The sequence below is a fragment of the Trifolium pratense genome, linkage group LG2 (genome assembly GCF_020283565.1).
Source record: "Trifolium pratense cultivar HEN17-A07 linkage group LG2, ARS_RC_1.1, whole genome shotgun sequence".
NCBI classification, from domain to species: domain Eukaryota; kingdom Viridiplantae; phylum Streptophyta; class Magnoliopsida; order Fabales; family Fabaceae; genus Trifolium; species Trifolium pratense.
The window spans coordinates 24,235,413-24,262,690 of record NC_060060.1 but is presented as its reverse complement, the minus strand read 5'-3'; the positions used below and the strand labels follow the sequence as shown (position 1 = coordinate 24,262,690).

Here is a 27,278-nt window from a genome sequence, read left to right as displayed (position 1 = left end):
ATGAAGATAGTAATTGATGGTGGATTCAGGAACAATTGGACAATTGATAATTGGTTTAGAGATTTAGGATTATTAATTGTGATACCAAGGATTAAAGTTTTAAAAACCTCAATTAATCACAAATTAGCTTAAGAGATTAGAGATTTATGATTAAGAGAGGATTGTGATCCAAGAGATTGGACACAATCATTTGATTAATCCTATCTTAAGATGAGTGAAATGATTCATTGACATACAAAAATTACTAAGCATAGTGTGATTGAAGGGTCCGAAGGAGTTCCAATCCAAATTTCTCCAATTGGAACAAAATCTTATATTCACCTTTAGTTTGAATTTTAGTGGAAGCACTTTGATATGCAAAATCCCCCCTTATTTTACTTGTACACCTAAGTCATGATTCAATTATTTGTTGTGATTCGAAAACAATCCTCATGTTCGATATTCTTACTACTTGACGATAACTAGTATACTTGCTAGAAATTCATCAGTTTCCATCAAGAATCGAATTCATGTTCTCCTGAACGATTCATTAAGGGGAACTCATTAACCACTTGAGCTCAATGTCTTGGTTAATGTTATTTTAAATTTTTTCAATGTAGCATTAGTTGATTTTTTTTTTCCTTTCTCTCTTACTATTCTTTTTTTTTCACTCTCTTACTATTCTATAATAACTTAATTAATTAATATTATGTGTTTACTATTAAGTCATTATTATTTTTTTTTGTTACATTAAGTTATTATTATTATTATTATTATTATTATTTTCATTTATAATGCACTAATAATTAAGTAAAATCATAATTTGTTTTCATTAACTTATCATTGTTATTTTTTTATGGTTATTTAATATGAGTGAAATGAACAATTAATTATAATAATTAATGTGAAACAAATGGAGTTTTTTTTTTTTTTTTTATCCTTTTCAAAACAGCCAGCCATGATAGGCCCCTCAAGCTGAATTATAAGGTGATTCTCATATTCTATTTCACTGTTATAATTATAAAATATTCTTGGAATGAAATAGCTAAAATCATAAACCAAACAGTTTTCTATTATTGTAGAGCAAACATAAAATACTATGCATGGTAAGACATTTGATGAGATTTAAAATGTCATGATGTGTATTTTTAGATAAGAACAAAGTATTTGCAGATTGACAACAAAGTGATTGAGAGCTCAATTTTGTTTTTACTTATCACCCTCTTGTTCATTGCTCATGACATGTTTGAATTCATTGCAAATAATTTTGCTTTGAAAAGGAGTCTTTGGGAACCATAAACCCACCTTGTATTTTTTGTCGGATAAGGGATTACAAAGAGGGCCAATTGTACAAAAATCGATGTCAATAATTGATGGTAAAATATGTAGTGGTTGTCATAACTTCACTTGCATGCATTTTTTAGTGCTCTTTAGGTGTTGCAGATTAGTAATAAAAAATGGTTCTTTTTTTGGTACAGGGAGGGAATAAAAAGAAGAAGAAAAAACAAAAACTATCTAGTAAATAAAGTCACAACTAGCATCGGATAGTAAGAGGAGACTCATTCCAACAGGCGGGGTGGTTATAGGAGAAAAACTTCAAGGTTGCGACTTGCGAGCACCAAAGTTTAGCTAGATAATCTGTACAAACATTTCTTTCTCTAAGGATATGAACAACTTGAACCCTCCAATCTTTAGCGAGTATATCCTAATTTTATGGATGATAGATGCATAGTGGTGTCATGCATTAACGGGTTCAGCTAGTAACTTAATAACTGTCTTAAAATTCGAATAGCACCAAGACTCCTTAATATCCAACCCCCAAACCAAAATTAAACCATGCTATACTGCCGATAATTCTGCACGAAGGATGTTCGAAAATACGTGACAGTTCAGAAAAAGATTTCAGGCAAAAAATGTGTCAATTATCAATTGAGTATGATTTTTGGTTCTGACTTATTACATTCACAATTAAATAAACTCAAGATGTAGAAGCAAATTAAAGAGTGAAAAGCAAAAGATAACTTACTTGACTCCTACATGTAGTTCTCCATCTAAGAAAGAATGGCCACAATGTTGGAACTATTTCTCTATTTTCACAGGCAGGCATACAATACAATGCAATATACAAACATCTTTTGTGTTCCATTGCTCTTGAGATATGAATGTTCAATCACATACAATTAAGAGCAAAAACAAAAAACTTGATTATCGAATACATTGTGTCTCAGCATTAAGCTGAAGATATAAGGGGACTGGAAAGACTGTTGGTGTTTGATGAGTATTGAATTGGAACCAAAGCAGGATCTTTGTAAACATCTACCAAATTGTTGTAAAACTCGGTCATTGTAGGATCATTTTGGTTTTCCCTGTCCTTTTTTATCAAAGTCTGAAAAACAAACAAGAATCAAAATTAGATCTAACAGATCAATATCAAATGGAAAATGCTACAACTCTATGATTTTCAGAGAGAAGAGAATTGTTTCATTTTATTTTATGTTATAGGGGTTTGATATTGGGAAAATATTTGAGCCTTGTTTGAATAAAAGCAGCTTAATTAAGCGCTTATAGCATAAGTGCTTGTATATATGTCAATCTGTTTTCATATAAGCTATAAGTTGTTTTCATAAGCTATGAATCTGATGGAGAGCTTATAGAAATAAGCTGAAAATGGCTTATGAACATGTCATAAGCTGTTTCATAAGCTCTGCCAAACAGTCTCACAAGTGTAAGTTCAAATAAGTCAATCGAAACAAACTGCTGAACATTTAGGTTATAGTTGCTTTCTTGATTTGAAATGTACCTCTGCAGAGTATCCAACAAATATCGGTAGGAATCTTTTGCGGCAGTACTCATTAAATAAAAGCGTGAGGATTGGTAGAGGAACCGTCATGCTAGATGCTAGGGAGAGTTTTTTCAATGCAAAAAATCCCACCGCAATGATGTGCATGAGTACTAGAGAAAATATCATTGAATTGTGCACAGTAGGCCAAAATTTTCCTGCAGTTTCATACCTTGGTGCATATACATTCATAAACTGCATAATACATAGGCAGAGTATCAGTGAAACTCATATAGACAGAAGTTCGTGGATAAAATTACTATATATGGTACTTCATTATAGTTTGGAATTTCCTCAAGGCAATCAAAATTTATTACTTTTTACACTTTATCCTCGTCGCACAAGCACAACCAATGGTTGTTGAAAAATATTTCATTTACGCAAAATTTAAATCAAATTTCTGATCTTAGACATCTCTCATTTATCTTCAATCAAATCCATTCAATTTCTGAGTGAAAGTAATGTCTTCTATCTTGTGTTATCACTCAACTATCCAAAAGTATACATCAATATTATTAATTTTAAACTGTATACTCCAACATTTCACTATATAGCATGAATTGACAAAGCATGAGAAAGAAGCTTGACCATTATTTTAGTGCTTAATATTGTAGTTCAAGGTTGTCCTTTTGATCAGATGACAACCAAATTTATTTTTCAAATTTTCAGTCGACTGGGTTCATAATAAATGTTATCAAATTTCTTCACTCATTCTGGATAGATATAAGTTACTCAACTCTACAAAATTACTTCGTAAGGTGAGATGCCTCCCCACTTATAAACACATTTTCAGGTCATATTTCATCCAATATGGAAATCTCAACACACAGCCATGTCATGCCTAGGCCTAAACATTTGGAGCATGACCCAAGTAGCCCAAAAGCTGGTGGCCCAACGGATCTTGAATAGGCTCTCTGAGAGCTGCTCTCATACTATTTTAAATTTTAAATTTGACTTAACTCAACCCTACAAAACCAACTTGTAAGGTCAGGGATGTCTCTCACTTATAAGTATATTTTCAAGCCATATTTCACCAACTGAGACTCTGAACAGTAATTAAGAAGGATCTCCATTCACTCTAAGACAGACCACATTGTTGGGTTTTTGCCAAATCATCATGCAGGTCTACCCAAGAATATCAACTACACAAAATACCAACCCACACTAAAATTTAGCTATTAGGAGTACACGGATAAATGATTGTAATACCAACACCCATCTTCACCTAGATCCCTTTTTATTGAAGCATGGATGATATTCCCACTTTATTTGGAGACTAAATTTATTGAAGCATGGATGATATTCCCACTTTACTTGGAGACTAAATTTTTAATTAATTATAAAGAACAAATGCAACAACGATAGAATTCATATATTTGGCCATAGAAGCATTCACACCGTATTAAGAAATAATTTAACCCAAAAGCTTAAACCAATAGGTGGAGGCTCAGAAAATATTGTACAACTTGAACACTTTCTATATTGGAGATATGGTTTTAAGGATTTCCAACATATTTCTCCCTTATTTTTATTGGCAGAAGAAGGGTACAAACTCAACATTGGCATAAAATAAGCTCATCAAAATCAGAGACCCTTCAAGAAATAGATAGATATTAAAAAACCTCAAATAAATGCTTACCTGGTTTTTGTAAATGATGTATGCCAGACAAAAGTAGGCCAAGACGAACGGTAAAATTAGTGGAGCTAGGAAGAAATATGTAATACCAAGAAGTCCAAAGAAAAGGACCCTTGGAATATCCTTGTGGTATGGCATATATGGAAGTTCAAATTCATCATCCGGACTTTTGAATAGCCTTGTTATCAAATTCAAAATATAAGGAAATATACGAAACAGTTCTGATGACACACTTGTCCATCCTGACGTTACAACATAAGTAATAAAGAATGATGCCTACAATCAAACAAAATTTAATTGCATAAAAAAGACAGAAATGAGAAAATACTATTATTATGAATTGGCGTTTAGATTTTTCAAATCCTATCTTACCTCTACTAAATTCTAATGTATTCATCAAAAGAATATTGTTTACATTGTTAGAATATTCAGATTAATTTGTTGTTGGAGAGAAACATTGTGTCTAACCTGTGCGGGAACCACAATTGCCAACTTTCCAGGAATGACCTTAGGATTAAGGATGACAGACGTCATAGAAAGAATTGACCCAGAAAATGCAGTCGCAAAAAAAACATTCCATACTGTGAACCACAACACTTTAGTAGTTGCACTCATTTCTATATCACTATGTGAGATGTATCCTTGAATAGTGGACAGGAACTCCATGGCAGGTGGCACCAGTTGCAGAAACAACTGAAGAATTAGACTGGGAAGATATCCGGTAATTATCTGACTGACAAATTTTCTGTAAGCATATTCACAAAAGGGTCAGAGATTTTGCATTGACAACTTGAAAAACAGAACAACAAGCCAAAGCTATCATGTGAACAATGTTAGGTAACACCAAAATGATAGTTAGAACGAATTTCACTACCTAGATTGACATGTTCATTTGCTCTATGCTTAATAGGGTGCATTTTTTTCCTTCTAAATAATAAAGAATTGGATAACACAAAACTATTAACAATAGTGATTGGAAAGAAATAAACAAACGATGAAGCACATGACATCAAAGAATTTGGCTCCTCCAAAGTGAGCAAAGTGTAAAGTAAGAAAATCAACTGTTATTTCAACAGATTCATGATTTGTTTTGATGTAATTATAATATATGCCTTTCATTTGTCAATCAATGGTTGAGAATACTCACTTTACACTTCTAAAGTGAGTTGCTCACTTTAGAGGACGTGGATCCCATGACAAAGGTCTTAAAATTTGTTACACTATAAACAATGAGTCAAATATTTGTTTGAAGAAAAACATCCAAAAGTCTAAAATATCCCACACTTTTTTTCCTCTCCTTATAGCCCGATCCCTGCGATCTCATCTCGTACTCCTCTTCTCTTCACTAAATCAATTTCTCTCCTTCAACCCTCCTCCTACAATATGCACTTTCATTTCTTTCCCTCAAAACTACTAATGCTGTGCATCACCAAATAGAAGACAGGATAAAAAACTATGTTGTAATTCAATTATTATTTGTACTGTATTATTCCCCAATGTGCATCAATTATTACTTATTGGAACTAACTGATATTCGAATTTCCATAATGTACTACACATGTAATCATTGAAATATAAAACCTACGATCACCAACTTGTCTCCTAATCAATGATTGACCTAATTCTCATGCAACTCTAAATGTTTTTCTTTTTGTGCATAAGATCCCAATCAAGATCATGAGACCATGAATGGAGGGGAGAGAAGAGAGGCAAGATATGAGTTATGAATTAACAAATAAGAAACAAATAAATCAAGTTAACTTACATGGTTAGAATACTTGTCAAGAAGGGAAACAAAGTTTTCAATTGACTCAAGTTGGTAAGCCCTTGTACGAATACTACCGGTACAAGGAACGAAATAGTGAAAACAGTAGACACAAGCAAAATCACCAACTTAGAAATCCATCTTCGTATGAACGATTCCGAGAAGAAAGGCCAGTAAACATCACGAGGTTCTGGAGCCAACTCAGTAGTCCACTGTGTTGGATTGACTGATTGCTGCAAATGGAAAGCAGCTGCAGCAGCAAAACGAGTCCTGAAGAATACAAATGCAGCTCGAGCCTACTTGTATATTAGTAGCATGCACTTTATGCCAAGACATGAAAAATTCAAATAGTTAAAAGGAAGCTGGTATACTAATTTTAAAATTTTCTTTTAAAATTCAAAGATTACCACATACTTCTCCTGTCAATGAAGCCTCTGACTGTCTCAATCTTACATTCTCCTCAATTTCCTCTAACATCTTTTCGTAGCGCTCTATGTGATTAGTTTTTCGGCCAAAAAGTCGAGAAATGGCTCCATTCTTAATCTTTTGCTTATTGGGATCCGGTTGTAATTGTGCAACCCTTTTATACATATTGTTCGCATCATTCTAGAATGAGGAAATTAAAAGATAGGAAATGAGCTGCATAATTCTTCAAATTAAAACAGAAATAGTATACTAAAGCACTTAAATTTGATCAACATCTCACCCACCGTATACATATCATTGAAAAGATGATTGAACGAACACAGATGTCAAAATTACTATGTGTGTTGCTTGAGTAGTGGGTACTAGATAGACTTTGATTATTAGAATTGTCTCAAGGAATTTTCATTTAGGAACAAAATTTTCTCATGAAATAGCCCAATCACATTTCATACCCTCTTCAACAGTGATCCGTAATCACACCTTAACAACACAATGATGTTTTCCTTGTTTGGATAATCACCTTAATTAAGCGTTTATCACATAACTGGCTATGTAAAAGCTATTTCTATAACAAAAAAGTTAAACTGTTATCATAAGTTATCCTAGAGAGCTTATGGAAATAAGCTAAAAACAGCTTATGGATATTCATAAGTTGCTTCCATAAGCTCTCCCAAACAGTCTCTCTCTCTCAAGTGATTATGTCAGTATATAAATTCAAGTAGGATAATCCAAATGGAACCTAAATATCAAAATTCAAAAGTGATTCAAAAGGAAACAAAAAATAGTAACATTAGGTGGAAAGCAAATAGGTAGATTGTTTTACAACAATTCAGATTAAGAGAAAGACTGATGCAGAAAATACAAGCACCAATCAAGCTGAATTTTGAGAGACCAAACGACTTCAATATTCTTGTATATATCTATGATTATCACAGGGCTGATTGGAATAATCTATCATAAATCCAAATAGAATGTGATTATTTAGAGTTTCTGCTTACTAGGATTAGGAAGTTGTCAATTAATAGTAATTTTTTTATAAACTCAACTTAGGGGTACCTCAGTAATTCCATATTTCCTGGTCATGATTGGAAATCAGGCATGAATTATGTTATTTATGTGTAATGGAATGAGTTAAATGTACAATCTGGTTTTCTCAAATGTGTAAACAACTTCACAAATCCATCCTATCTCACAAATTCTTCCTTTCATCAACCATTCTTAATAAGGTGTTATGCAATAAAAGTAAGGTTTCCAAGAAAAAGTAAAATATAGAGGAGAAAATTGTTTATCAGGAAATGAAATTAAAATTCAACATAATCCTTACCAGGAGACTTCGGATTTTGCTTGTACGACGAACAACCACATGTGACAAATAATCAGAAGGATAAAGCTCTTTAAAGAAGCTGTCAACACTGTCACTAATGCTGCTAGAAGAAGTGGGAATGCTGTTAACTAAAATGGTGAAGTGATGAGGCTGGGGTTTGGCTGAATAAAAGTAAGAAATTCTTCTAGAAGATACATGTTTATATTCCTGAAGATTGAAATAATATTGAGAAATGAGTAAGTTGTTCAATGTTAGTTTATTGCATGAGCTATATCTAATATATTTCAATTAATAAAGAAACTTGAGAAGAACTGTATATACTAGAACTGTGTCTAAATATAGGAGACTGTCGACTAAATCACAGGAATTAAGATAATTGGTAGTGGTATTAAGTTTGTTAACAACTGATATTGTTTTACTAGTTTACTCTTCAGGAGAGAGATGTAACATCATAGTAGTTATTACAAGATGTACAAGACAAAAATGTAACATAATTCGGGGTATGTTGGTAAAGAAATAATTAATAAAAATGTGAAAGGAATCCTATAAAAAGGAACAAGGAAAAATCTCAAAAAGGTCTTATTCTTAGGGACTTACATAAAAAAGGAGTACGCATATGAATCCAGTGACAACATATACAGCACAGAAGTGTACCCATAACCTGAAAAGTAAACAATAAAGGATAACAATCTCGTAAAGATTTTGATCCCATAATGAGCCAACAACAAAAGATAAATGTTGAATTGAGAATCTCTTATGATTAAAGCAAGTTCCCTAAGCACAGTTCAATTTAAAACAAATAAAATCTTGAGGTAGTATTACCATTTAGAGCCACTGTTTACATTTGATATAGTGAACACATCCAATGAGTTACTGGTAAAGTTAGCAACATCAAAATCTTCTAGCTGATTTCCCCAGCAATTGACTGGAAGAAGCACAAAGATTCCTATAACCCCAGCAAAAGTAAATATTCTCACGCTGCATCCAAAAGTATATAATTTATAAGAACTCAATCTAAACAAGATAAGCTTAAACGAAGTTACCCCTTTTTATGTTTTAAAAGGAGTCCATATTGAAAGGGACTGTGCACACAATTACAAAAACCATGAGAGTCATGGTTGTATGGTTGTAAATTGCAGTTGCGGTTACGCTATAAAAACTTCAATACTGCGAGAAAAGGCGGCTGATCCAACCGCAATTGTGGCTGTCTTGCCGTTGCAGAAACATCTAAAACATTTATATTGTGGCCACAATTGTGGTTTCATACTGCAATTTAGAACTGATATATCCTAATGAAAGTTATAGTACCTGAAGGTTATGATACGCATAAAGACAACACCATCTAACCCTGATAATGAGTACAGCTCCTCCTCGGAAAGTCTCCAGGCTTTAGCAACCCAACCTGCTGAAGGTATAAGTCTTTCTAAATTGAAATGACTTCTCCTCTTAGAAGTTCCTTTAACCAACAAGCGAGGAACATAAACTTCATAATTGCTTGGTTGTTTCCTCAATATAGAATACAGTGTGATGAATAACACACACAACGCTGTGTTGATCCCAACAGATGTCAAAAGAGCTGACACAATCATGTTTCCAAGGAAATCTCAGAAACACCGAAAAGCAAGACTCGGAGCTACTGCAACAAAACAAAACAAGCAGTGGAGAAAAACATAATCAAATATTCTTCAAATTTGAGTTGATCATCATGCGTGCAAAAAACACAATTGATGTCCATTATCTACTTATCACAAGATGAATATTCCATAACCTAGTAAGATCTACAAAGCACTACCACAGACACAAACCACAACATTGATAATAATTTGAAAAAAAAAAATGGAATAATTTAATGTAGCAAAATTTCAAACCGAAGTGTCGATGCTACATAGTTCAAGATATCATTCAACCAATGTTTTATAAACCAATGGATAAAATAAAATTTTCTAACAGCAAGAAGAAAAGTTCTTAAAATCAATCAACTACTCAAGAGATTATTCGACAATAAATTAAGTTATTTTATTATATAATTGTAGGTTGACTTTCCTGCTATGTGTGTTTGGTTTAGCAGTGACAAAAATTGATTTTGTAAATTTATTCCGACTAAAATTGAGTTGAAGGTAAAGTGATTTATGTTTGAACACATTCATACAAAAGTGAATTCAACAATAAATTTGAGTATAAAAATCAATTCTAGAATCCAAATATCCAATTTGTAGCTTTAAGTTAGAATCAATTCTACTTGAGAACATTCAAACATGTAAAAAACAGTTCTAAACCTCTAAAATCAATTTCGACTCCTCCAAAAGTGGATCCAATCATCAAAATATACTTCTAGTTTCAAGTTAGTATCAATTTTACACCTAATTTCAATTCTAGTCCATTCAAAATTGAAACTAAACATATATTTAGTGAAATATGCAACTAACCAATTTAAGTGGAAAAAGTGTTGAAATAGATGTTAACAAGTGCAATACAAGTGAAATGAAAAACCTAGATTGAGAAACTTACAAAATATAGAAAATTTTCCACAGTATGATTGTTTGTTGCGCTAACCAACTAACTAACTAACTAACTCAAATGGCAAAGTTGAGTAGAAAGTAAGAAGGCACAGAAGAAGCTGAAAAGTATTGAAAGATAATCGCTTAATGAATGAATGAATGAACAGAGATTACCCGTTTTCTTTCTTACGTGTGTCTGTGTGTATGGAGTAGTAGCTCTGACGAGAAAGGAAAGTATATGTATATGAGTCCATGTGAAATAACTGAATCAGAATCTCCCATTCTTCAAGTCTTTTTCTAATTTATCAAGTCCAAAACAAAAAGTCTTTTTTCTAATTTATATTTTTTATTCTTATTAATTAATATATGTAATTCTTTTATTACTCGCTCCACTCTTAAATATAAGGAAAAGTCAAAATATATTTGGCTCAAATTTAAACTAAAAATATTTTGACTTTTGCTTATATTTAAGACGGAAGGTAGTATTTTTTTAGTGGCATTGTAGATGTGTCCTTAATTAGATAATTATATTGGTTTTGTCAACAAAAAAAAAAAAATTAATTAGCCAAATTACATTTGTTGTTTCTTTATTTCATTTCAACTAACATTTAAGTATTTTATTTTTTTAATTACATTTTATCATTTCTCCTCATATATGAATTTTAAGTTTTAAATTTATAATTTTATTTTCTATGTGTTCTTAATGATAAATATATGTTATGCCGCAAAATAATAATAATATATATTAGGATCTGGATTTGATGTGGTAGAAAAAACATACAGTTATACGATGTAATCGATCTCAATCATTAATTTTATATAAGACAGTTTAAATTACACGTACACGAAATAGTTCTAGTCATTGATTAAAATTGGACGGTTAATATTGTATGTGTGTTAACGCAATTACAACATGAAATATGTTTTCTATATGTTATTTATTTTAAGGCTACCGCATGCTCAAGGCAAGGATCGAATCAACGACCTTCATTAAATTATAAGAGACTTGTGTCATCTCATCTAAGTGCTCTTGAGATATTTTCTATAGTATCTCACAAAAGAAACAACTATAAGTTTCAAATATGTTATAAAAAAAAAATAGACAGATTTAAAATTCTAATAAAAAAGTAAGATTTTTATATTGAAAACAACATCATAATACATTACGAATTTTACTTTTACTATTTTTACTTCTTAAAATTCTAGTTTAGCATATTTTTTTTTTGTGTACAAAGTCAGCATTTTCTTTATATATTTTACTAAAAATAAACATAAGAAAAAGTTAAGCGTATGAGCTAATTAAGTTCGATAGAGATGGAGGTTTTATTTTTGTGTGTGACTGACAGGTGATAGCTTGCGATTGGTGATAAACTTATTTAAGTTTTGAATATCATGTCGGTAAGTTTAATTGATTTATTATTGGCATCTTTATTAAAGAAAAAAAAATTGTTTTTGTTATGAATAATATGTAATGAATGTCCATTATTGTGTAGGTTTTCTTGTCCCCTAATTGTGTCCTATAAATAGGACCTCTTTGTTACAATGTAATACACACATTGAATAGAACAATACAATAGTCTATTCTCTCTTCTCTTTCTCTCCTTCATCTATTCTTCCATATTATTGTTCATGCTTAGAAATTGTTCATAACACGTTATCAGCACGATAGTCTCTCCCCTTTCAAGAAAGGTATATCAACAAAGGGAAGTGACAATTTTATTTTATGCATGATTTTTTTATTCTATTCTTTCGGATAATTTTTTGTCTTCTTGTTTTTTTTTATATTGATTCACAAACCTTCGATCCAGAAGTATCGTAGTGAAATTTTTGAATTATGAATCCTGAAGATTCATAGTATGATGAAATTTTAAAATATGAATCCTGAAGATTCATAAGCATACGCTTCTAAAAATACCGTAAAATATCTTTTAAAATATGAATCCTGAAGATTCATAAGCATACGCTTCTAAAAGTACCGTAAAATATCTTTTAAAATATGAATCCTGAAGATTCATAGATATAAGTAAAATGAACATCAATCCCTGAAGGATTGGATAAATAACTGATTTGATCTGTTATATAGTTCTTGAACAATATAAAACCAATTATACTCCACGAATTCTTGAAGAATTCATTATGGATACATCTATGAAGGATTGTAAAATTAGATATATTATAATATAACGAAGAATATGGATTATTCTTATGAGGATTGCATAAAGGATTATTCTTACATTATAACGATATTATATAGTTCCTGAAGAACTTAAAAGAAAAATCAAATTATTTCTTAAGAATTCCAGAAGAATTCAATATACATATGCATCCCTAAAGGATAGTTTTACCAATTTTTATAAAATTTTGGCAATTTACAATTTTCAATGGATTTATTTATTTATTTCTATATTGTACAAAACATAAAAAATGTATATCATATGCCAATTTTGTTATCAATACGTTATATGCCAATTTATTTTTATTTTTTCAATAAGTTACTAATTAATCTTATTCATAACATAGGTTACATTATAATTATTATTAAGTTACTATTTAATTTGCATTATAAATTTTCAGTATGTTACATTACATTAGTATTAATAAAAAATAATTGGAATTAATTTTTTTATTTGACTATGTTTATTATGCTTATCTAAGTATTTGCTTAATTTTATTATTTGATGATAGTATATATCAATGATAAATGAATGAAAAATCATTCCCAGAAGTGAATGAAGTCCAACCCATTGATGTTACTCCATTCCCGGAAGTGAATGTAGCAACACACGATTACCATGGACAAAATTGTGGCCATCGTTGAGGTAATAGTCATGGCCGTGTTAATTTTAAAAGTTCGGCTTCTCGCTAGAATTGAAAGAAAAAAAAGGAAAAGTAGACAAATTAGCAAAACTAATGAAAATATATGTGATATTAGCTAGTTCCCGAAGAACTAATTAAAGAAGAAAAAGGGAAAACCTTAATATTGAAGCATCTTTGAATGATTGCTCAAAGAATAAAATTTTCTTGAAGAAATTATGAAGATTATTATAATCATCATATGAAGATCACTTGTGATATAGTTCTTGAAAAGCTAAAGCTTTAATATTAGCGCATCTTTGATGGATTGCTCAAAGAATATGGATTTTCTTAACCAATATTATGAAAGATTGTAAAATTGTGTTTTTCTCTAGCCATTCTGAATAGAGATTTGTTGTTGAGTTCCTGAAGAACTAATTTTTTTTTACATGATTAAAGTCCATATGATCTATTTGATCTTAGTATAAATTGGACCAAAATTAAAAGAACAATTATGTATGTCTCTTGAATATGCTCCTGAAGTAGCAAACTTACGAAAATAATTTCAAAAATATTTGATTAATCATATTTTAGATTGGTACAATTTCAATAATTATCAATTGAAATGTGAAAGTTTTTACATGATAATTCGACTTTATTTCTCGATGTACAACTTAGTAAGATCTCTATCTATCTATTTTATATTTTACTATGAGGTAGACGATTATTATTCCCTATGAAATATATGCCTAAGAAAAAAGTTACATTTAGCTTTTTATACATTAAACTTTGAATTTATTTTATGGTGATTATGTTTTCTTAAGCTTTGAATACAATTATTTTCTTAATTACTTATAATTATAATTCGGTTACAGTTTGTAAATATAAACTGATTTTAATTATTCCGGTTACATATTTAAATCAATTGATTGATTTTAATTTTAAAATCTTTTAATTGTTACTATATTTTAATTTCTAATTCTACTAAAATCCACATAAATTTTTTTTTGTTATACTTTATTTTTACTCGTTTAATTCTCATACAAATAAATTATTACTATTTTTTATTGTGTTCCACCGAAAAGATTTTTTTTGTAGAAACATATTTGTTTAGCTTGAAAATATTCATAAATACTACTATTAATGAAAAATTAAATTTTATATTTGGTAGTACGAAAATTATTGAAGACTCCAGAAGAGTCAATGCATTGTTATATCGAGAAACAAAGTTGCACTTTGCTAATGTTTTTTATATTTTAAGTCTTAAAGAAATTTGTTACCGAAGGATATTCACATAAATGAATATCATATTGAAACAAGAAACGACGGAGATATTTTATCTCTATATTACGAGACATATTATCAACTTTTATCTCTAGTTTGTGGTGTACATATGATATTAGTGTAACTTAAGCACATGTTTAAGTAAACCAGAAGTTTACAATTTAAATTATATTAAGTTTGTAATTGGCAAGATCGGATGGGTCATCCCGTATCTATTATGATGTGAAATATAAAATAATTTTATATGAATTGAAGGGCCTGAAGTTTCTTCAATCTAATAATTTTTATGTGTTACTAGTTCCCGAAGGAAGTTGATAAATTAAGTAAATGCGCATCTTTTATTTTTTAGAATATATATAAGGTGATATTTGTAAATCAATACACCGATCATGTGGACCGATTAGATTCCTAAAATTTTAATTGATGCATCAACTAAATGGTCACATGTATGTTTGTTATAAACTCACAACCAGATGTTTGTGAGATTATTTTTAAGAGATCGTTTTATATATATTATTCTAGAAAATATTTGATAAATATCATATGTTAATTGAAATTTATACCAAACATCTTGTGAAATATGTTCATACAAACAAAAAATAATGGACCTGAAGATTCATTCTAAGTTATAGTTGGGAACACTCAAACATGTATGTTGAGATATTGAATAGCATCATGCCAACAAATTATTATATACATAAGCTCTCCCCTAATTTATTTGAATTTTAGTTTATAAACCTATTTTCCCATATAAACATTTTTGGATGTGTTGGGTACGTTTCAATTGCTCCAATATAATGCATTTAAATGGGTAGTAAAAGAATATTGGGAAAATAATTTTTATATGAATCTCCAAAGTGAGCCAATAATTGGAGATTTTTTTACAGCTTTATGTGCTGATTATCAATTGGTGAATTAGTTTTCCCAATATTAGGGGGAGATAATAAGCAGCTAAAAATATGAACTAGAAGTTCAATTGAAATGTTTTGAAATAAATTAATAATTGTTATTTTGATCCTCTTAGAAATCAATATGAACCAGAAGTTCAAAAGATAACTCATTTGCAAAGTTTATGAAATCAATCAACAGCTGCTAATGCTCCAATAAAAATGAATGTCCCTGTTGGACAATCTAATATTGCAAATGATTCCTAACCACGCGTGAAGCATGGTAAGAAAATCGGTTCCAAAGATAAAAATCCTCAAATAAGAAAAGGAGCTAAAAACAAAGATGACCCGAGTGAGGATATGAAAATAGTATTTGACATAATTAATTTTCCAGTTCCATAAGAACTTATCAGGTACCTGTAATTTACGAAAATATAGAGATCTCGACAAACTATGTCATGAATGGAATACGATGGAACCGAGATGAAGTCAACGTTGACAATATTTTTGCACATAATAAAGCGCTATATATGTGATAAATGACAATGAGGATCATAAATCAAAGTCTATTAAGGATTATAGACAATGAAATGATTGACTAAATAAGATAGACGCAATTGATACAAAATTAAACTAGCTTTGCAAAGCGAAATGTTTTTGGACCAGTAGTCCATTTCATCTGCAGATGGAGATAAATCGATATGAATAAGTTTTCAAGAGAAAAATAATAAAAACAAAATGTTTAGAGTTTGAATTGTTATTCAAGTATATTGATAAATGTCAATCATTGATTTTCAAGAAGCATATTCACCTGAAGTGAATTCAAAAAATTAATTAAGTTGAGTAGCATCTGAAATACTCAATTCATGTGAAATATGTGTTTTAACGTATTTTACTGGCTCACTTGATAATGATGATCCCTGAAGGATTTAGTTATATTTTACAATGAATTATTTATATCCGAGACTTATATTAATGACAAAATATCATCTAGACTCCCGAAGAGCTTATGAGATATTCTCATTTAAATTTATAATTTAAATAAGATTATATAGCAAAAGTATTAAAACAGTTTGACATTGACAAATCTAATTTGTTGTATACTAAAAATGGTTGCAATGTCATTTGATGTGCCATGCCTCAAGAAAATGATGAACAATTTGAATTGGTCCTGAAGTACCATATCTTAATTCAATTAAGCTCACTAATATATTTGCTATAATTTCGTAGTATTTTATTTTTGCCTATTCATCCAACCCAAATATTGAAGTAAAGCAAAACATAGAATTATTTATACTTTAAAGAAACAACAATATCATCTAATCATGTGAAGATTTTAGCACTACATCAAGCAAGTTGAGAAGATGTTTTTGTTGAGGATTGTAATTCAACACATACAAGAAATTCGTTGTTTTATTACAAAATGATGGTTCCTGCAACAACTCAACATGAAGATAATATCAGACGCAGTGCTAATTTAGAGAAGAGTATAATAAAGAAGATATGACAGAATTTTCTACAGAGTCAACTTTTAGTAAAACTTTGGAGCAGCTAGTACAGAAGATTATTTGATTTTTCATCTCATGTATAATAATTGTCTTTATGAGGGGGAGATATAAATATGTTCTGCACTCTTTTTCCCTTCACCGTGGTTTTGTCCCACTGGGTTTTCCTGGTAAGGTTTTTAATGAGGCAGTTCACACACAAATGATGATGTACTCTTTTTCCTTCACTAGGGTTTTTTTTTTAGAGAAAGAATATCCTTCATGGACATTCAAGGGGGAGTGTTATGAATAATATGTAATGAATGTCCATTATTGTGTAGGTTTTCTTGTCCCCTAATTGTGTCCTATAAATAGGACCTCTTTGTTACAATGTAATACACACATTGAATAGAACAATACAATAGTCTATTCTCTCTTCTCTTTCTCTCCTTCATCTATTCTTCCATATTATTGTTCATGCTTAGAAATTGTTCATAACAGTTTTCAATATTTGTACTCATATTACTTGTTAGCTCCCAGGTCCCAACTATCGGTCAATGACAGTTGCAGCCGTTGCTTCCAACGAATGGCTTGTTTAAATTATTGAAAAATTTTAAGCTTTTTAAATCGTAAGTTTTGTGGATGTGTTGAGGCTTTATCACATTTGTTTTTTTGTTTATGAGGGCTTTTATAGGGTGTGTTGTGCGGGACTAGTTGAGTATTCAAGGTGTTCTTTCCAACAATGCTAATTCTCATGTTCGTATTTTTAGTGGCCTTCAGTTGCGTTTTTTGAAGATCAAAGATAACTGGTTAGCGACAATTTGAATGCTTTGGAAAGCTAGAAATGTTCGAGTTTTTAATCAGAAGGTTTTTTATGCTGATTCTGTGATTCATAATATTAAATTATAGGTGTGGTGGTGGTTTAAAACATGTTTCAAGATTTTTTATTGTTCTTTTTTCATTTCATGTTGGATATGAATCCCTTAATTTGTTTAGGAGCAACATGACATGCTTTTTTAAGGCACCGCCTCTTTTCTTTTTTGGGTGCTCTCGTTGTAATTGAACTTTTGTATAACCTCTTCATTGTGAACGCCTTGTACTAATAGGGAGTATCTTTTATATTAATATATGTGACTCTTTGGTTGATTCAAAAAAAAAAAAATTGTAAGTTTTATCAACATTATATAGACTCGTGTGAGGTCAATTTATTAGAATTTAAAATGTTTTACTTTTTAAATAAATATAATGCTTAAAGAGTACTTCAAAGACACTCTTTGATTGATTCACAAGTGAAATCCACGAAACAGAGCACCTAGTATGCTTAATTCAAAATACTAAAAATCTAATTAAAAATATCATATTAATGATGATCACCGTATTGACCGGAAAAATTCATATGCCAAGGGTCTAAATATCTCACAAAAATTGAGTCATCAATAATGTTTTTACTACCTTATATATAAGCTAATTCAACTACCTTATAGCTTAAAGTTTATAATTTTTTTTTTCATTTTTACCCCATCATTTTATTGGAAAAAAAATTATATATAAGTGAATAACTATTTTTGTTCCTAGTAATTTTCTGACGATCAAATTTAGTCCCCGACAAAAATAAAATCTAAATTAATCTCTAATATTTTCATATTGATGGCAAATTAGTCCCTCTATTTTATCAAATCAGAGACTAGTTTGTCTTTGCTTTAAAAATGTCAGGGACTAAATTGGTCCGACAAAAAACTACAAGGGACTAAAATGTATCTTCACTAATCATATATCCCTTCGGTCATTTTTATATGGAACACTTTGAAATATCACATAAACCAATGAAATTACTTTCTTATTAATAATTCTAAAATTTAATGTTTTATTCCAAAACTAATAACATCTATTTCAAAATTTATGATAAATAATACTCTCTCTAGTAACTATTACAAGTAGAAAATCAATTTTTAATGTCCGTACTTTTGAATTTCTCTTTACGGGCCCAATCTTCAGATTCATGGCGATGACAGCTAGACCCTGACACATGTTACTCATCTCGTGGTGCCTACCACCTTTTGACGTTACAAGATCCAGTTACTTTAGATGCAGTTGCAAATCTTATTTTGCACAAACAGGCTCCCTGAAGGTGTCAATTTGTGCTTGGAGACTCCTACGAGACAAGTTGCCACCGAAAGAAAATTTGGTAACGCGAGACATTATCTCTTCGGAAGCTCATTTTTGCATGTCTGGTTGCGGAGGCATTGAGTTTGAGTCAGCTCAACATCTTTTCTTCACATGTGGTACTTTTGACTCTTTATGATCGCCTGTTCGGCTCTGGGTTGGCTTTATGCCGATGAACCCTCCAAATCGATTTGACCATCTTATTCAGTTCGTTGACGCAACAGGTGGTTGTCGAGCACGACGATCTTTTTTGCAGCTCATATAACTTGTTTGTGTGTGGGTTTTGTGGAATTAGAGAAATCATCTTTTTTCAAGAATTCAGCACAAACGTTATCTCAACCGTTGGACAAAGTCAAAATTTATTCTTTTTGGTGGTTGAAGACGACAAATGTAACCTTAGTTGCAAACTTATACAATTGGTGGTCGAACCCTTTGTTTTGTCTGGGAATCGACTAATGTTGTGTTATGTTGCTCTTCTGATTGATATTTTGTATAACTCTTTGTAATCTCTCTCGAGACACATGTGCCGAAGGCTATGTTTGGATTGGTGGTACAAAATGGAATCGAGCTGAATGAAACATAATGGAATGGAGTGGAACAGAGCGGAATGGAGTAAATATACCATTCCATTGTTTGGATATATTTTATAAATATTCATTCCATTGCATACACCCCAATTTGGAGGGGAAAGAAAATTAGAAGATTGGATGGTATGGGATGGAATGAGTTCCATTGTGTTCCATTCCACTCCATTCATTTTTTGCAAATCCAAACAATGGAACTTAGTTAGTTACTACTTCATTCCATTTCATTCTATCCTTTACCACCAATCCAAACATAGCCGAAAAGTCTTGTTTGTTCAATACTCCCTCTATTCCAAAATGTAAGTCACTTTGAGAAAAATAATTGTACCAAATTATAAGTCACTTTACATTACAAATGAAACATTTAATGCTCTTTTTCCTATTATACCCTTAACTATTTATTTCTTCTTCTTCTTTCAATTCTTCAATTTATTTTTCCTATACAATTAATGAAAAACAATTTTGTAAAGTAACTCATAATTTCTCTTTTCCACACAACATTAATGACATTTCTTAATTTGTATAATATAGTCGAAAAGAAAAAATAAAAAAGGAAAAGTAAAAAATTGACTGGTGACTTGTATACAACCTAACGTAACGCCATCATCAACCGGCAACCGCCAAAGCGACATCATCAAGACTAAAGTCCAAACTCTCCGAACCGCACTCGATCCTTTCCTCCCTCTTTTCTTTCAGATCCCTCAGCTCACACTATCATTCGATCTAATCTAACTTAAGGTAAAATACTAAAATCGAATTAATCAATAAGTTTGTTTCATTGATTTTCAATTATTTTTCTAATTTCATACTTGGTGTTGTTTTCCCCAGAAAGAAAATTAGCAAGATGAGTGAAGTTTTCGAAGGTTACGAGCGTCAATACTGTGAACTCTCTGCTAATCTCGCTCGCAAATGCAGTTCCACTTCTCTTCTTTCTGCTCAAGGTAACTTCCCCTCATTCTTCTCAATCTGATTCGTATTGAATTGTGTAATTGATTTTGTTTATTGCTCTTGCTGCATTGTAATAGGAATTATCATTATTATTGTTGTTTAAATTTTGATGTGCAGAAATTATTTGAATTAGAATTCATTATTTTGTTTTGTTGAATGATTTTGTGATATTGTTATATATGATTTGATCAAGTGTTCTATGTCAACAGTGTTTGATTATTTGAGTTTATTATATTTTACAAGGTTACTAAATTTTGATTTAATTGTAATATTATTATATCAGTAGTATATCTCCAAACTGTGATTTGGGACACTCGTTATGGTTCCTGGTTGTTAATGCACTTAATGTCCAAAATAAGTTTAGATGTTAGCCGGAATTTAGGGGAATCGATTAAGCTTAGTCGAGGTGATGAGATAGCCGAGTGATCTGCTGATGGGTGAAATGCTAAAGAGCGTCGAAGGGGTAATTCTAACTCTTTGGGGCTATGAGATGTGTTATCAGATTATTTTTTAAGCTCATTAGTGGGAACGTCATTAACTTTATGGGTTTTTTAGACACTTTGTGTTGGCGCCTTGTTTTTAGGGAAACAGTTGATGCTGTATTTTACAGCTTGGAGATGAAGTAATGTGCACTCCAAGCAGTGCATAACTTGGCCATGAAGCGGAAAAATAAGAAATGGGGAAGACCACCTTAAAATTTGGTTGTGGCTAGTGGAAATATGTTTGGAAGCTGAATAACCATTAAACAGAGCATGTGCACTGTCAGCTATGTTAGTGGATAGGAATCTTAGTAGGCCGAGGCCAAACTTAGTTTAATTAAAAATACTAGTTGTACAAAATTATCAGACATGCATCAATCAATACAACTCTATTTTTCATTTGCAGTTGACCTTTAGTTAGTTGCAAGTCTTTACTATTTTATCACGGTTTCCTAGTTTATCTAGCTTTGTTCACCTCACTTAACACTCTTAGAGTAGGTAGTTAACGGACTCACAGTTGAGGGACCTAGTTCAGTCCTCAACGCAATCATCTGAAGAAAAGGAAATCACTGTTGATAGAAATTAGTCAACCCCTCAGCTAAATCATCATCAGTGCTTTTTTTTGTTTTTTTTGTTTGAGTTCTCTGGGGAAGCACATGCTGGGAACAGATGTAAGCTATAACACAAAGAGGAAAAGAGTAGGATGAGAGATCTTGTTGGTTGTTACAACTAAATGTGGAAAAAAAGGGGAGGGGGAGAACCACTATTCTCTGCAATTACTGATTTTATGACTGGCTGGAAGAACATGTGACTTTTTAGTCACACTCACAGCAACTTTAACTCATTATCATGGATCCTCTTCTCATAAAAGAAAACAAAACAAAATACTTACACATCATTCTTTTCAAAAGATATTGAGATAGTACCAATTAATCAATTAGCATACCAACCAACCAAATATATCCATGTGCCATATATTTGGCTAACTAACATATTTTGAAGAGTATTGTGTATTTGATAACTTTGGACTTGACTTATGTTTGACTAATGACTGTTGCTCTAATGTGATCTAATGGTCCCTAGTGTTGTTGTTTTGGTCATAATGTTTCTTTTGTTAGCACTGTTTACTCATTGGATATTAAGTCTCAAAACAATTTTCTGTAGAAGCTGGATGATATTTACCGTGCTGGGCCTGGGTGTCAAATATTTTCATGAGCATGCTTCTTTGACTTTGACATGAACATATATTAATATCATTTGCTGTCACAATGAATATTGTTGCTAAATTTTCGCTGCAATCAATACTAATTTCAGAAGAGAAGCTGCAAAAGTTTTCTGAGATCAAAACTGGACTTGATGACGCAGATGTTCTGGTACAGTGTTGAAGTGTTTTCATACATCTTACGTCTTACTTTTATACTTATTATCTTCTATTTGTTTTTAATTTCCCTCTTCTCTCTCTAGATCCGGAAGATGGACCTTGAGGCAAGAAGTCTGCAGCCAAGTGCAAAAGCAATGCTTCTTGCGAAATTGAGGGAATACAAATCTGATCTAAACAACTTGAAAAAAGAATTTAAAAGGTTAACATCTCCCAGTGCTGATCAGGCTGCCCGGGACGATTTGTTAGAGACCGGAAGGGCGGATGCACATTTGGTATATCTGGAACTCTAGAATATATTACTTCATAGCGTATATTTCTTGAAAATAAAAGAGGGAACCTTGTGGCGCTCTTGTTATTGGTTAGAGTCTTACAGAGCTCCAAAGTGGTTTATTCTCTTCTAGTTACGATTATTTCACATTTTTTATTCGTTTGTCAGATATGGTTTATTCTCTTCTATCTCTCCTTAATGGGATCATGAATGAAAGTATTTCCACCTCTTAATCAAATTAACGACCACAAAGGATCTTCAAAACGTAATCTTGTAATTTGACTGAATGTTTCCTTAGTTACTAGGATAGAAACTTGAGTAGAAGTAACTATCATAAATTTGGTAGTTGGTGTAGCTACTGCAATATGGGTGTGAAAAGAATTGAGGCTAGAACTAGAAGTAAACACTTATTTAAAAGAATTAAAGATAGAAACTTGAGTTGAGATTTACGGAGTCATATTTCATAGTAGAGCTTAAATTGGGAATCATCATTCCTAAACATGAGAAGCTTAGGAACTCATAGGAAGAGAAGATAGGAGATGGATACATGATGATTTGGATGAACAAGCTTCTTGCTCCCAGAAGGTTGAGCTTCCAAGAAAGAAATTTGCAGATTATTTCTCTAATTTCACGCCAAAAGTTCTGAGAATCTGTCAGGAACGTCAAGTTATAGGTGAGGTCTGACATTGAGCATAGTCATGCTCTATTCTGGGCATATAAGTTGGACTCTAGGTCTCAAAATAGAGTTTACTCACTTACAAAATCAAGTGTCAACTAAGCTAGACTTGCATAGACCCGTATACTGTAGAATAGTTTGAGGGTTATTGAACGAGTCTGCAAAATTATGGTTATTTCCCCCCTAGATAAGCATAAACTGACAATGGTTCAATGTTATCTTATTTTTAAAAACCTATAATGCAACAACTAAATGATAGGGCTCTACACAGGGCACAAAACATTGATCTTTAAGTTATAGCACTCAACTCAGCATTGTGATCCTATCAGAAAAAGAGGTGAACAATGTTTTATTGAGTCTCAATCCCATCCCATAGTTCCTAGCATAAACAAAGTCATGAATCTGGAAACATGAACAAACCCATCATTGCAAGTTTGCAATGAACCCAATAGGCCAATGAGTTAAATGAATTACTCAACTCGGATGAGCTAAAACCCAGTTCCAAGTTCCAATGAGGGGAACTTAGAGCATCTACAATGGAGATACTCATTTTTGAGTACTTAACTGGACCCCATGTGTACACATCACTTATGTATAATTTTTTAATAATAGTACCTAATAAGAGCAACATTAGTGCAGTGAACTAACAGCCCAATTCCTTATAGTCAACGCAAGTTATAAGAAACTAGCATTATATGTAGTGTGACATGGCAGGTGGGTGCACTAAACCTTTGTGCACATCAACTAATTAAGCAACGGCAACAAACATATTGTAATGCCAAAAAATTATTATTTTATTCAATCAAATCATAGTTAAATAGTCTACTACCAATGGTTGTGTGCCAACGCCAAAGATTACAAACTATGTGGGGTCATGTTTTAGTTCTTTATAAACAACCACCATTAAAGTAAAAATCACTTAAATCAACTATAAATTTTTTAAATCCTACATATCACTTTGGGCCCACAAAAAGTAACTTAGTTTACCCACTTAGTTTACTTCCACTAAAGATGCTCTAAGTACTCAATCTCTCCAACCCAAATCTCTTAAAAAGTTCTAAATGGGTCCCACCAATAACACATTCCACCAATAACTATACATCATTATAAATGGGACCCACAAAAACAAAATAAGTACCACTTCTTATTATAGAACCAGTACCTATTAGGTACTCTTTGTGTTTTGCTCCAATGGGAGTACCTATTAGGTACTAGTACTTAAAAAAATTGTGAACCTCGTTGATTTTGAACTTGTAATGCTCTTTTTGTGTGCTCAGTTTTGAAACTATTTTTTATTTTAACTTTATATAACAGTTTTGAACCTATCTGGTCTAGAGGGTTAACCACATGACTTTAGGAAATTAATTGACCCAATGATCATAATTGAATCTTCTATTTCAGGCATCAAGCACAATTGCGCTCACTTTTGGCCATCTTTACAGTTTACACTTAACACTCTATTCCTGTTATTCTTCTCAAACTGGCTCTCATTTCCTTGAGTTATTCCAATAAACAAATATCTATTAAATTTAGATCACAAAAAATTGAAATGATGTGCGATTCTGTCTGAAATATTATTGAAGCTATGCATGCAAGAGTGTTGAATGAAACGGTTATGTAGCTCCTATGAATCTCACCTATACGAGACAAATGTAGAGAAAATACAACTAAAATGATTATCATTACTTGCAAATATCTGCACAAGAATATCTTGGGTTTTGTTTAGCTTATCCACATATCTTGTATTTTGAACTACAAATTGATTGCACATAGTAATGAAAATATCACAGTTCTAAATGCGTATCCAGTTCTCTGATTGTCCTGTCCCCATATATTTGTTGAATTTTGAAATTTGTATTTTTAAAAATATGATAGCTGTTAAGGAAATTAGTCTAGCTAGTGGATCAAATGCTGTTAATATATTATCTATCATTTGGTTGTGAAGTACGGATAATGTTGCAGGCATCTGCTGATCAGAGAGAACGATTAACTATGTCAGTGGAGAGATTAAATCAGTCAAGTGATAGAATCCGGGAGAGCCACAGAACCGTGCTGGAGACCGAAGAGCTTGGCATCTCAATCATCCAAGATTTACACCAGCAGCGCGAGACTCTCCTGAGCTCCCATAAAAGGGTACTTGATATGTGCATGCTATTTTTTTCAAATGGTGTTTTTTATGTCAACTTTAGATAGCTAGCTCTTCTCCTTCCTTTTACTATGAAAGAATCATGCAATGATCTTCTTAGGATCTGTGTTAAAACAAATCAATCGCTTCAGTTATCCCCTTAGAATAAGTTTGTTAGCCTTCAATTTAACAAATGCAATGTAGAAGCAGTGATGATTGCCGGTTGATGATGATTTTTCTATGCCTTGCAGCTTCATGGGGTAGATAATGCTATTGACAAGAGTAAGAAGGTTTTAACCGCAATGTCACGGAGAATAACAAGAAACAAATGGATCCTTTCATCTGTGATCGGAGCTCTTGTTTTAGCTATAGTTATTATTCTATTTTACAAGCTATCTCATTAGCTAATTAATATTCACAAGGTACAACAGGGTGCAATTCAAGTGATTTTTATATATACTTTGTATGTGCTTGATTGTATATAGGAACCACATATGATGTTTGTCACATCCCTTCAGTTGTTTCTCTTCATGATTGGTGATGTTGTTAATGGTGTCTTGATTTTGATGCTCTATATTATGTTGTCTTTTGAAATGAAAGAATGTTGTTAATTTGATGCAAGTAAATTTGATCATGTGTACTCATTTTATGATATGTTGCTTTTGCTTGCAAGATAGCATTTATGAAAGTGTATGAATTGAGTGAATTTCAAGTTCTTGTGCTAATAATTTCAATTTTCAAGTAAATTTGATTATGTGTAGACTGTATATTATGGACAAGTAATTCGAAATTATGATTAAAGGACATCAAGGGGGGTAATGAATAATGATACAATGTTTGGTTGGTGGAGACTTTGTGAGGGGTGTGGTATTGTGGTATAAGTAAATCAAGTACGAGATGATCACGGAGTTGGGATGATGCCAAAACCAGTTGAGTTACGTTGCGGACGTGAATATATAACACAACGAGTCACGTGTCTTCATTGGTCAACTACCATCAAGATTCAAGACCATAGATGATAGAACAAGGAATCTCACCAAAATCGGTTTTATTTTTCAATTTTTTATTTAAATTTTTCAATTAAAAATCATATTTCACTAAAATCAGAAATATATCTAATCATATTTCACAAATATACTATTTTAATCTTAGAGGCTTTTAGTTTTGGCTTAAGATCCCTTATATTTATTTTAAATTTTTATTTGATCTTTTATATTTAATTTTTTTAAGTTGGTTACTATGTTATTAATGTTATAATAAGTTAGTCCTTTTAGAAAAATTTTCTGTTAAAATTAAGGCTTTGTCTAATATGGACAAGTGAAACAAGTCTTTCGCAATGAATAAATTTGTTTTAATTGTTGGATCAATAAGTCTTACCATTAAATCAACATATCATATATTACATTTCATTTGATCCAATAATAATAATAAAAGCAAATTTTTTCGTGGTGAAACTTGTGCACCATAAATTTAGCGTAAGATTAATATTTGTAACTTTAAAATTTAATATAAAATTTTTACATTTTCATGAACCTTACTTCTAAACTTTTTAAGAAACAACCTTGCAACCCCTTTTCTCCCTTTAACCCTATAATTTTTTCATCTTATTCATCAACCAAAGAGGGATGATTTATGATCAATTTTTGATCCGAAATCATCCCTATATATCGTTTTTTTTAAATAAGTATTTTTCACATAGATTTTGCTTTTCTTTTCCCGTGATTTCGCAATCTTAGTGC

General features: G+C 31.4%; 2 protein-coding genes across 8 annotated transcripts; one reads left to right on the top strand and one right to left on the bottom strand.

Annotated features, from left to right (window-relative positions):
• Positions 1-1,879: 1,879 nt before the first annotated feature.
• LOC123905066 (CSC1-like protein At1g69450) lies at positions 1,880-10,766 on the bottom strand. 5 transcript variants are annotated; one of them, XM_045954690.1, is made up of 11 exons: positions 10,658-10,766; positions 9,278-9,605; positions 8,792-8,947; positions 8,567-8,630; positions 7,970-8,176; positions 6,634-6,825; positions 6,220-6,515; positions 4,923-5,199; positions 4,458-4,730; positions 2,780-3,013; positions 1,880-2,365 (listed from the first exon to the last, which is right to left on the bottom strand). In XM_045954690.1, exons 2-11 carry the CDS (start codon positions 9,556-9,558, stop codon positions 2,210-2,212), a joined length of 2,136 nt encoding a protein of 711 aa, XP_045810646.1. In that variant the 5' UTR covers positions 9,559-9,605; positions 10,658-10,766; the 3' UTR covers positions 1,880-2,209. The 5 variants fall into 5 exon arrangements, with proteins under 5 accessions (XP_045810646.1, XP_045810645.1, XP_045810647.1 ...); XM_045954689.1 differs by having other exon boundaries at positions 10,642-10,748; XM_045954691.1 differs by having other exon boundaries at positions 9,278-9,602; positions 10,642-10,728.
• A 9,469-nt stretch (positions 10,767-20,235) lies between these two features.
• On the top strand, positions 20,236-26,193 carry LOC123905065 (vesicle transport v-SNARE 12). Of its 3 annotated transcripts, none has more exons than XM_045954686.1 (6): positions 20,236-20,397; positions 20,489-20,603; positions 22,404-22,462; positions 22,554-22,742; positions 25,377-25,547; positions 25,791-26,193. In XM_045954686.1, exons 2-6 carry the CDS (start codon positions 20,507-20,509, stop codon positions 25,941-25,943), a joined length of 669 nt encoding a protein of 222 aa, XP_045810642.1. In that variant the 5' UTR covers positions 20,236-20,397; positions 20,489-20,506; the 3' UTR covers positions 25,944-26,193. The 3 variants fall into 3 exon arrangements, with proteins under 3 accessions (XP_045810642.1, XP_045810641.1, XP_045810639.1); XM_045954685.1 differs by having other exon boundaries at positions 20,236-20,400; positions 20,495-20,603; XM_045954683.1 differs by having other exon boundaries at positions 20,237-20,400; positions 20,491-20,603.
• The last annotated feature ends 1,085 nt before the right edge of the window (positions 26,194-27,278 follow it).